We start from the raw sequence: 12774 nt of genomic DNA on the forward strand, positions 1-12774 counted from the left end.
TAAAAAAAAATTAAATATTTATTTTGCATAACAAGCTTAAGTTCAAGCTGCAATGTTGGCAATGTAGATTTTAAACACAGATCACAAAAGCGTGCACAAAAATGTATTTGAGCAAAGAACAAAATAATACTAAGAATTATACTAAACAGCTGCTGATTTTAAAGAAACAAAAAAGGCTTGTAATCACTATACAAAATATAAAATGTATTAAAGACTACCATCCACAGAACAGAGGTTTATTTTAGTTTGATTATATTTAAAAATTATTTGTGTAGTTCTTTATATAGTGAATTGTAAATGAATATTATACAGTAACCTCCTTTTGGTCTGCAAAACCTTTGTTGCACTATAGCACATCCAATCACGTTGCAAAAAAAGAATTATTTTTCCTTACTATCAATAAAGAAAACAATCATTGATAATACAGTAAATATCATCAGGTCTACAAATAATGAAATTAAAAATGACTCCTTCGACTCTGAAGCGCTTTCCATGCAAAGTCAGCACTTGCTTGTTTAAACAGAGTGCACTACCAAGCAATGTCCAGGGTCCCATGACCCAGAAGCTCTTGGTAAGACTAAACCTTACAAAAAAAAAATTAAAAAAAAAATAAAATTTCAAAGATTGAATGTAATCATGCAACCCTCTTACTACTGGGTATACCCACTGTGTCGCTTATCAATTTATTGCCTTTCTGGAATATCACTCAAGGCATCAAAATTAGACTTATGATAAATATACATATAATGAAAGGACACAAACTGCTATTCGACACTACTACTGGTAATGTCTGTGCTACGTGAAAGCACCTTTAAAAAGAGCCTATGCGGCAAGAGATAAGTGTCTAAAGATTCAAAATGAATCAACAGTATTGGATAACAATATAATTCTCAACTCAGAAGCTGCCTCAAGATTAGGTGCATCTTCAGTTAATGTAACAGGAAAAAAAGGCAATGGATTTTATTTTATTAATTGTATCCACTCATAAACTGACCTAAGGCCACCAGATGTGCAGACACGACAAGTTTTCTTTTCTTTTTACAGTTCTTTAAATTGTATGATGATAAAGGAATAGATCTATTTAAAAACAAACAGCTATTTCATCTATATTAAGAGGTGGCACCGGGCGTCGGGTTCACGTTCTGAGTGGCCACCTGTGGTGCGACTTCAATGATTCGTGGTTTGTCTATAATTCTGGCCGTGCGGTTGCCCTTCTCTACAATGCCGATAATCCACGCTTGGTGACCTTCGCCGTATTTTGGAGACTTGATCTCGGCACAGAAACGCGCTGCCTGTTCTCGCGGTAAACAGATGAGGAGGCCTCCTACAAAGAAAAAAAGCAGAGCATCAACACGTCTGACTGCAAAGCATTTCAGCCTTCGTCTGCCAAATCCCTATTTAGACAAGCACTTGGTGACTTCAGCGCATTCTGTTGGACTCCGGGGACTCCAAGAGAAGACACGGTGGAAGTCTGAGGTTTTGCTTTACAGAAAGAAGTCCGTGCCCAAATTCGGTGTTTAGTGGGTATGTAAATGAAGTCAAATACACACAAAAGATGTTGGCAAAAGGACACCGTGCCAGTGCCAACAAATGACGTACCAAAACACCACCAGCACTGTAAACTCCCAACAGGACTGCAACGTGCCTCTACACGGAAACGTGGATAAAGGTCATATTCAGATACCTATAACCAGATATTGGCAGCAGCTGATTCTGCAAGTAATCCCATTGTCTGCAATGAAATAATGCCTCTGAGTAGGGGCTATTACCAGAGAATGCAAGAGGCAGAAAATCAAACACAGGCTTGATCCAGTGCTCCCTGCAACAGTCCTTTTGACCTCTTTGTTAGGGAATTTTCTAGCCTTTTTTTGCCTTTCCTATAACATTTTTCTCAGCGACAAATGAAAAATATTTATCAATGAATGCTTTTCAGAAGCAGCACAAAAACTAGTTAGCAAGCTTGCCATTCAGTTATTAAACCTAAGAACACTTCCACTGTAAGAATCCCAAAGCACTGAAAAAGGTGTCTTGGCAAGTGAATTACTAGAATGAGTTTCACTGTCAGCTCTGGCACAAATTTCCAGGGGGCTCTGGCCAAATCATTACATGTTTTGGTGCCACCCTTTATTGCTAGAGTATTCAGCTTTTCTATATCCCTACTTTTTTTTACATTTATGCTGTGTTGCAAACATGTGAGACACTGCAACACAGAGCAGCAAACTCTTCTGCAGATGCCTAATTAAACCTCAACGCATTGTACACTAAACGCAACTTGCACAGCTCCCATCTGTACACTGTGCTATTCTGACACGGCAGCCTCTTGCAAACAGGAATGTGGGCACATGCTGAGGCTTGCTTACTCTGAAAGAGTTATTTGACCCAAAGTCGTCTTCTCGTCCGGGCGAAGGGCACCAGCCAGCAGCACAAGTTGCACCACCAGCTCTGAGCCAACCCTGGGGGCGAAGGGCCACCTGCTGAGCCAGCCACCCCGGGCTGGTGCCACAGAACCACAGAATGGTGGGGGTTGGAAGGGACTTCTGGAGATCATCTCGTCCAACCCCTCCTCCAGCCCTTGTCCAGCCACCTCCTCCTCCGCAGACCCTGAACAGCTTCTTAGCACCATGGGCATCTTTACGTTTGCTTTTCCAAGCAAACAGTCCTCTTGGCAGTGACTGAAACCACTTTTCATTTAAGGCTGTGAGGAAGAAGCAGCTTCTGAATATGAGGAATTATTTATATAAGGATGCACGGAAGCGTGAGAGCTATTTTTTAGGTTCTATATGAAGCGTGCTGTCCAGAAACACGTCTCAGATATTTCAGAACGTAACATCCAGGTACTTCCTTCAAAAACAACAAAAACCCCAGAAACTTGAAAGACAGTGTTTAAGCTACTCCAGATCTAACAGACAAATCAGTTGCAAAGGAATTATGTGCCATTCCCATGGAAGGCTCTAAATCACATTGAAGAGAAACATCATGGTGCGAGTCAGGGAAGAAGTTTACAAGTGGTAGTGCAGAGAAGGTGCTAACTAGACAGAAGAGAGGAGTAGAAGCATGGTGAAAAGGGAAATAAGAAAAAGCACATGAATAAGCTTCACTCAGTTATGCCTTTGCCACACACTCTCTTTCTGCAATTTTGTATCACTTGTACGCATACCCTGCTAACATTCTTTGGCAAGACCAGAAAAATGTACAAAACCCCAGTTTCCAATCAAAAATCACTTCCCACCTGCTGGCTGCATCCCACAGTTTGATCAATAACCCTCAATAGAGGCTATAGGCTACTCTTGGTTAGTAGTAGGATTCTGGTCCGCAGGGATCATGATTATTTCTCTGGTAGATTAACCAGTCTCTTTAACCCTTTGGGTAAGTCCTTAAGGTTTTCCACTGTGTATTGTACTCTAGTCCAGGCTGCTCTATGTTACTGTTTTTTGTCCCAGTGACAACTACAAGAAGTCTTCACCTGTGCAAGCCCACAGCCACCAGGAGTTTAAGTTGTTGCAGTATGCCTGTGGAAAACGAAGCAGCAGCACTACTCCGCACCGAAGCAAGCAGCATTTCACGGTGTAGCAAGTTTTTGAGGTCTGTATCAGCCGCTGCCAAAGACAAAGCAAACCAACTGCAGACTGAATGAACAAACAGCTACGGTGGTTTGAGAGCTTGCTGCATGCTTCTTTCAGGGGTTGAAAGGATGTAGGTAACTTGGTGTCTGTCCTGGCTTATCTTTTTAACAATGTAAGGGTTTTCTTTTAGTAAGAGGTTTTGAACATTGCTGGTTTTAACAGCTGTATTGCAAGCAGGGAAGCAGACACAGAAAACTTCAAAAGCAGACTAGACAAAGCTTTGCAATTAAGAGCAGTGACACAAAGAGCTCATGAATTGAAAACAAGCCTCCTTGCTCCTGCTAATGGCTTTCTCCCACAATGACTAACAAATGGATGAGATGCTTCTTGTCAGGCACTAACACAGCCCTTCTTTTCTACCCATCTGCCTATTTCCACAAAATCTGCAGAACCACCACGTTGCTGAGATACCTACACTAGAAAAACTGGCTGACACCAGTCAACAGTTTCAAAAGTTATTAGAAGAGAACTGACAAAAATACACACATGTATGAATATCCCATACAGAGTAACTGTGTAACTTATTTCTGCAAACAGCCGGTCTAATAAACAGAATTAAGGTTTTTTTGAAACTAACTGCCTGATGGCAACTTTCAGCTCCCACCAAAGAGTTGCCTAAGAGAACGCAAAATCATGTAAAAGTACAATTTTAAGAAAATACGCCATAAGCAAGAGTGCCTGGAAGATGGAACAGATGACATAGCAGATCTTTCCAACACTGACTTTTGTCAACAGGTGCCCAGCAAATGCACACTGGAAAAAAACACATCAGTCTTAAAATCCATTCAAATAATTTTCCAGTAAATTTCTTCTCATTGCCTGCCCACTCTGCTGAAAAACATCTGTTCACAAATTAAGAAGCTACGGACAGAGCATTTCTGGAAGTTTAAGAGGACAGAGAAAGAGTGTGTGTATATCATGGTATGAACAGCCCTAAGCAGCCCCCCAGAAGCCATCCTCACAACTGGATATAGAGGCGCAGCAAGCCAGATGCCTGCCTTCATATAAATCAACCCCAGGACATGAAGCGCACAAACATCGTGGGTCTGAGTGCTAACAAGCCATCTAAGCACACCATGCCCAAGCTGATACACATGCCTGCAACGTGTCAGGCTATTCAGCGTAAGCCTAAAGCCTATGGGACTGCAGTCATATAGCTTTTAGACGAGAGCTTTTGTGTCCACGTGGCTACGGATCTTTCTAATATTTGGCAGACACCGCCCTGTAACAAATCCCTATAGCCAGCTCTAATGCGAGAAATGCAATGCTGTGATGAAATAAAATATACATGTTTTGAGGCACCCAGAGTTCACAAATAACCAGGTACATCTTGCTGTCTTCTCCATCATCATCTGTGTTGAAACATAAGCCGCTCGGCACTTCAAAGACACCACTTGCTCTCAGTCCCAAAAGAGCTTCTGAAGCCGACTGTTTTCTGCTTCCAAGTACTCTCACAGCCCAAGTACTCTCACAGCCGTGTGTACATCCACACCGATTTACTTCAGTGAAAAGACAGAATTGGATATCCCCAGGGTGCAGTATGGGGCTCTGAAGACTTGAGCACTCAGTTTGCAGCTAAACCATTCCCATGCCAACTGCTATACAAACCTTTGTCACAGCTGCTCACCTGAAAGAGCATCCTGCAGCTCCAGCTCTGGGTCCACACTACTTTTCAGAGTCGCAACTGCTAACGAATGCTTCTAGCACTCTGGTTACATGGACTCCTGCGTAGTATGAATCTGTCTGGTACTACCAACCTATTGTCACAGCTTGCCAAACTGCCACCAGATATTTCTGCTCTCTGCTGACTGACGCTGGACTTGAACTCTTGAAAGGGTTCATGTCCCATATCCTATTACACATCATCTGAGCCATACAGCCTCTGAAGGACAGAGTGTCTGTTTAAACACAGATGGCTAAGGAACAATTCAGCAGATCATGGTTAAGTTGTGTATTCACTAGGGGGAAACTTTATGGCTCTCACTGTGATGCTTCTTTCCAGATAGTCAGACTGTTTTGCTTCAGGGGGCCCCCTCTGTTGTGAGCTGCAGAGAACTTGGATAATACTTTTGGAGAGCAGGAAGAGGGTGGAGAAATGTGATAAAAGGCAGATTTGTTGCTGCATCTTCTCCATTTCCCAAAGAGAAAGAAAAGGCAGATTAAAAAAGAAAAACAAGACGGACAGAAGATTCAAGGGGAAAATGAAGTATAGAAACTTCCAGCAGAAGACAGCAATCATGCAAAGTGGTCTACACTTAACAATAAGGCAACTTTCAAACATCAGAAGTTCTTATCACCTGATGACTGTCTAAATGCTTATCTGCAATGACCTTGGTGTCCATAGCCTGATTCTCAGTACACGTCTGTTGTGTTCATTGTCGCTGCAAGTGGCAGCTTTATTTCCCTTAAAGTCAGATTTCATATATATATAAGGGAGAAATATCTATATTCTTGGATGTCTGCGTGCTGCAGACAGAGAAGGCTTCAGTCACTGAGACTGACCCATCCAGTACTAAACTTCACACATATTCATAATGAGAATCAAAACACCACTCATTTGACTGGGAAACCTACTGCAGGTGGCTTTACCTTTGAGAAACCTGTGTCAGCTGTGCTGAGATTTTCAGATATTCACTGTTCCAGACTTAACAGCTGACAGAAAAATAGGTTTCAAAAGAATTCAGAATCATCACTAACTTCTAACTCTAAAACGGTATAGATACAGCAAGGGTTTCTATAATAGTGTTTCATATGGAACTAGGCGTTGAGAATAGGACAGTGGTTTGGAAGTTAGGCTGAAGAAATGAATTGTAAACAGTTGCGTAGCTAGTGCTCATCACCTTGGCTATATACCAAACCAACCGTGATTTTTGAATGCAAAGCACATGGTTTGTACATGTGACACGTTATTTAATTCTAATGTGGAGGTTTAGGGAGAAAAGAGGGTGGTACAACTGTCACATACCTGAAGTCTCCGGACAAGTCCCGTGCATGAGGCCAAACATATTGCCACAAGCCTTACTGACAGCAGCCATCTTAGCAAGAACAGGAAGGTTATGAATAACAAAGGACACCTCATTTCGCTGCTGCTTGGCAAGGTTTTGTGCATGCCCCAGGATTCCAAATCCTGTGATGTCTGTAGCTGCATGTGCGTTGAAAGTGTGCATGAGTCCAGCAGCTACAAGAGAGGGAGGGAAAAAAATCAGAAAAAAAAAGTATCAGGAAAAGCAATACTTCAACAATATTGTGCCCAGTGTGAATGTAGTTGCATACCTTTAATTTGAATCAGCTTGTCTTACTGTTTAAATTAATGAAAAAAAAAATCCTTGAAGGAACTGGAATTCACCAACACTGCATGTAACCCTTAAAAAATTCAACTTGTATTTTAAGTATTAAATCATGCTGAAAATCCAGCATCAAAGTTATATTCAGCCTGCTTTATTAGACATGTGCTACTAATTTGTATTAGCAGTCTAAGGAATAGGGGTTTGCTCCAGATTCAACCTTTTCCCAAGTGGAGGGACAGAGAGGTTCTGAGCTCAGCTTTGCTTCATTAAGGGCAAGGACTAGACTTGCCCTGGGTCAGTTGTCTCACATCTCTTCCCCGCCACTCCGCACAACTATTACATAGGACTATAAGTTCTGGACACTTAGAGTTTAAGAGCTTAAGAACAAAGCCTGCAGGTTGTGGGGGAAGGGCCCCAGCTTCCCCACCTATGCATTCACTGAATTCTTGGGCATTTGCAAGTACAGAGCCCTGGAAGGACACCCCTGCTTGCAGGACAATAGCTCCAGTTAAGAATATTTAAATGTTGTTAAAGGTGCCTGACAAGAGCGAGTGGAGAAAAACAAAACCAAGAATGCTTTGCCCTCCTTTGGTGCTTCCCAATACGTGAGGAGGACCTGAGTTCTTTTCCATAAGACAATCCTGGTCATTTATTTTTCCTGGAAGACTTTGCAAAGGAATGAAAAACCAGTGGGATGACATAACAAATACCAAATGAAAACTGAATAAATGGGAGAAGAGACATTTAACCCTCCCTGTTCCTTCAACTGAGAAGTAAGGAAACGCCTAATTCAATTCTCTGCTCCTCCAAAGATACTTTGAACTCAGAAGGGCAATCCCAGATTAAAATTTCTAGGGTCAACACAGAACCTTCCCCCTACCAAAATTAAAACGGGGGAAAAAACCCACAACACACCACACCAACTGGAAAAACACCCAGAAAACAGGTGCTACATACTCCACACTTTGGGAAGCACATAACATGACAAAATTAAAAAATAAAAATTTAAATTGAAGCGCACAAAAATAAAGAGCTTTTCCTTTTTTATTCTATTTTGAAATTTTTTAACCTTATTACCATTAGGCCCTCACGAGTTCTCTAGGCACAGACGATAAGGAACAAATCCAATATATTTCCCTTTAAAACATCCTCTAACTCACTGGGATGTTACTCGCAGCACTCACATGAGTCATAATCATCTCCAGCGACATTTGTGGTTTTGCTGTATAATTAAAAGGGGGCGTTTGATTTTAATTTGCTTGCTTCACAAACACTGAACAGCAGAAAGATGGGGCAGAAGGAAGGGATAAAACAGCTGTGTCACATTTCCCCACAACAGTGAAATGCAACTAAGTATGGAACTGGAAAAACCCACAGCCTTCCCTCCACCCCCCAAACACACACATCTCTTCTCACCTGTTCTGTTCAGTCGTGCCATGTTCATCATCGCTTCCTGGTATGCTAGTTCTACATCTTCTTGTGTTACCACTAGTTTGATTTTATTCCACTTTTCTGGCTAATGGATGAAATAAAAATTATTCTTTCAGATTTTCAGCTGTACATTTTGAAGCACAACCATACCACTTGAAAAAAAATCCTTCATCCAGAATGTACTTTTTTTTTTTTAAACTCAGTTAAAGAGGGCCAAAAGGTTCAACAGTCGAGGTGTGTGCCGCTGTACCTAAGTGAAGTTCATTTAAATGTCTACGAGGCACTAAGCACCTCAGATCTTGCTTCCAGCAGCAGAGTGGAGTGGAATAACCTAACCTAGGGCAAAGAGCTCCTCCAAGGTAACTCTCCATCTTGAAATCCACAGCCAAATGAACTTTGTTGCTGAATGTTGAGATTTGTAATCTCTGGCTTTTTGGTTTGTGGTTTGTTGTTTTTTTTTTTAAGAGAAAACTCTTGATTTCACATCTGGACACTTTGATCAAGAAAGGCCACTGATATCCACAAGTCGAGGTCTGAGGGATGTATGCTAAGGCAGGACGTAATCTCTCCAGTGAGTTAGGATTAAGGCAGTTTCATAAACTTCCTTTACAGTTTAATACCAGCATCTCCCTCCACCCATTCTTCAGTGTCTTTTACGGACTCATGTCTCCATCACATACTGAGCAATGCTTTTCATCCCATAAGGCTCTCAGAACAATTTAGGAAATGGTACCTTTATAAAGGGCAATTGTTTTATTTGAAGCTGAAGTAATTCCAGATCCAGAATGGAACAAAACAACCATTCAGCTGTTAAGAGCAACACTACAGACTGTTTTAATTTTCTTCTTTTTTTGCAATGGAAGTAAAATTACAGAGAACTGAAAGTAAATAAAAATAGGATTTTTGACACCACAATACCTACGCTGCCATTCCACAGAATAAATGCATAGGACAAACTTCTTACTAAACCAAAGGTGCAAAAGCTACTAAGAATTGGTATATGATGCTGCACTGGGGAAGGATCTTGTCAAAGAGGCTGATACCCTTAACAAGTGATCCCTGACTTCCAGGGGTGTAAGAGAATCCAGAAATGGCAAGAGGGGAAAAGAAAATGGTCAGCCAAAACAAATCATTTGTTAAAGAGCAAGGAAGTATAGCAGTAAGGTCAGAGCTTCTGAAATTAGGTTGAACTGGGTCTGACCAATTATGAGAAAGAGTGAAAAAAAAATAAGGCTGTAAGAGAGGGGACAGAATAGCAATTACTCTTACTGAACGTATGACTGAAACACTTGAGCAGTCATTCTGCCTCAGTTTTCAAAAACACAGTTCTGAGGGTGATCATGGGATGGAACACAGTCAGATGATGTGAACAGAAATCACAAATGAGGTGGAAGCATACTCAAGGCTGAGGCTAGAAGAGCCACAAACACAGGTAGGACACAGATGCAAATTCCTCTCCACTACAGTAATCAGGTACTGGGATTAGTAGAGAAGAAACAAAGGCAGAGAAGTTCACAGAAATCCCCAAACAACTTTTAAAAGCAAGCTTAGGATTTCCAAATGGAAAGGGTCTGTAGAAAACAGCAAGGGCTATAAAACCCCTTCTGAAGGGCGCACGTCACAGCAACCCCTTCCATGCTTTTCAGCCAAAAGAGAAATAGGCAAAGGGATGCCAGTTCCTAGCTGTGGACCAGCCTCATCAGTCCACATCACCAGCCTGGCAGCCAAAGCCACAGGGAACACCTTCATCACCCCTAGCACATCCATGACCTGGTCCCCCAGGGCCCCAGCAGGGCCCAGCTCCCTGCAGACTCTCTGCAGTCTTTTCCTCTGCACCCTATGGTAGCTGCTGCCAGCAACACAGCTAGGGCTTGGCTGCAACAACACTGGCAGTAACCAAGCAAGGAGAACAAATTTTGCCTCCGTTTGGATCTTCTTTTCACTTGTCACCAGGAACACATTTGCTACTGCTCTGTTTAAATACCTGTCCTGGTTTCAGCTGGGATAAAGTTAGTTTTCGTCCCATTAAGCTGGTATAGTGCTGTGTTTTGGATTTAGGATGAGAATAATGATGATAACACACTGATGTTTTCGTTGTTGCTAAGTCGTGCTTACAGTAGTCAAGGACTTCTTCAGCTTCCCATGCTCTGCCAGGGGCACAAGAAGCTGGGAAGGAAGGGGGCACAGCTGGGACAGCTGATCCAAACTGGCCAAAGGGACATGCCATACCATAAGCATCATGCTCAGTATATGAACTGAGGGGAGCTGGCCAGGGGAGCAGCGATCGTGGCTCGGGGACTGGCAGGGCATTGTTCGGTGGGTGGTGAGCAATAGTATTGTGCATCACTTGCTTTTTATATTGTTATTAATACTTTATTTTACTTCAATTATTAAACTGTTCTTATCTCAACCCACAAGTTGTCCCACTTCTACTCTTCTGATTCTCTCTCCCCCATCGCACTGTGGGAGAGTGAGTGAGCAGCTGTGTGGGGCTTCATTGCTGGCTGGGGTTAAACCATGACAACACCTCAGCTTTTAGATTTTTTTTTTTTTTAACTTGTTTTGCAGCCACATGTCTCTACACTCCGGTTTTCCTTTCTTGCCTATGCATAAACTTGCTGTACTATGTACCTTCTCCCACATACTTTCCAATACAAAGTCGAATTCCCTACTGAAATTTGATTTATGGGTGGATTTGTGATGGGTAATTCCAGTTTCACTTTCCCTACTCTTTCAAAGAGCAAAGCTGAAGAAAAGACAGTACAGCTACTCAGGAATTTTCCTACCACAACCAAATATATATGTTGTTTACATGTAATAGGAGAATTTATTTCCTGCTGTCCTAATTTTTCAGACCAGAAAGCATTTCTGGTTGACAGTCAAAGAAATTAGAAGTACTTGAAATATGTGGAAATTCAGAATATCCTTAATTTGCAAGTCTGTTTGTCAGTACAATAATAGATATGTTAAGAAGTAAGATTACGGCCAGAAAACATACTATAAAATTGTTGTCTTGTTGTTTCACTTCATTTTCATATCAAGATTATCTGAGGCCCTGATCCTTATATCTGATTGGAAAACGCAGGATTCTGCAGATGTCAAAATTGCTAGGCCAGACCCTATGAAGAAGGAGAAAAACATTTTTTTTTTCTTGTTGGTCATGCTTCAGACTCCAATGATGGTTTAAGCTGGTTCTCTCCCACTTTTGCTAACACAGGCTTTGCAATTAGAATTCATCCGACAATGTAGTGGCCAACAGCCAAGACAAAGTGGATTCCAGCTCACTCCTCTGCCAGTCTATTGGCTCAGTAGTCCCAAAAGTAGAAAAGATGCATCTTTTTAAAGCGTAAACTGAGCAGTTATAATTCTGAAGACACGTACTGGGAGCCAGACAACATAAGCAGATGCCAATTTTGCAGTCACTTTTCAGTTCAGTAGTTACATTTTTGTCTGAAGTAACAGATGGAAGTATATCTACGTACATAATGCTGCTGGAAATGTTCTTATTGAATGCACAGGGTAATACATGTGAAACGTAGATATATTTCCATGTACACAAGCAGAAAGCCCCTGAACACAGCCAGCAATCTTGGCCTGACTACCACCAATAAGCTTTTTGCCAATTACTTTGGCAGGTGGAGTAGGGCATAATTTTACCCAGGGTGCTAGTCTGTTGTTCTGTTAGTAAACAATTTTGTTTATTACAGCAATGCCTGAGAACTAACTAAGAATTAGATACAATTAAGATGGGCTCACTAAGCACAATACACTAAACTTGCACTATTTCAACAGTTTTGCACATAAGCAGGGAAGGCTGACACACCAAGGAGGAAGGAGGAGAAAGAGGTGGTAGATCATTCCCAGCTGAGCCCTCAGTGTACTTACTACACTGCTGAAGTCAATTTAAGGTTTTGAGGGAATGAGGAAGGTCACCTTTAACTCACACCCCTCTTCCCTGTTTCTTTTTTTGCAGTGTACTCACAATATCTAGCCACTGGTGGACAGCTACAGCCACTTGTGTTCCCAAGGGTTTAGTTAATACAAGCACATCTCCTGGCACTGCATTGTCTGGCCTGAAAACAAAGAATTCACATATTAATTACACAGTGAGATTCACACGTTATTAGGAATAAGTGCCTATAATCACGTTTTCACAGACCCACATATCTTGTCGCGCAGTTAAAAAACCTAACTAATTGCAGAATTAACCTTTGGGATTCATTGGCGTGGGATATTATTCAGCAAAAAGCTACAAACTTATTTAAAAGTGCTAATCTTTCTTTCTTGGAATATAACAATGCTTGCAGTCAGACACACGCAAAATTATATCTTTTCTTTCAATTTACTGGAGGTGTAAGACAGGATAGGGAAAAAAATGACCTTTGTTACTTCAGGGCACAGGATAACCATTACTAGGATCACAAACAAATTCA

General features: G+C 41.5%; 1 protein-coding gene across 2 annotated transcripts in view; it reads right to left on the minus strand.

Annotated features, from left to right (window-relative positions):
- The window catches only part of SEPHS1 (selenophosphate synthetase 1), a 25790-nt gene continuing 13016 nt past the window's right edge, over positions 1 to 12774 (minus strand). For both annotated transcript variants that reach the window (XM_064443318.1, XM_064443327.1), the window contains exons 6-9: positions 12324 to 12414; positions 8327 to 8426; positions 6589 to 6801; positions 1 to 1324 (exon numbers count right to left, since the gene is read on the minus strand). In XM_064443318.1, the coding sequence (XP_064299388.1) occupies positions 1110 to 1324; positions 6589 to 6801; positions 8327 to 8426; positions 12324 to 12414 (619 nt within the window). In that variant the 3' untranslated portion in view covers positions 1 to 1109. The remainder of the gene's footprint in view (positions 1325 to 6588; positions 6802 to 8326; positions 8427 to 12323; positions 12415 to 12774) is intronic.

This window comes from Phalacrocorax carbo, chromosome 1 (genome assembly GCF_963921805.1).
Source record: "Phalacrocorax carbo chromosome 1, bPhaCar2.1, whole genome shotgun sequence".
In the NCBI taxonomy this organism is placed as follows: Eukaryota; Metazoa; Chordata; class Aves; order Suliformes; family Phalacrocoracidae; genus Phalacrocorax; species Phalacrocorax carbo.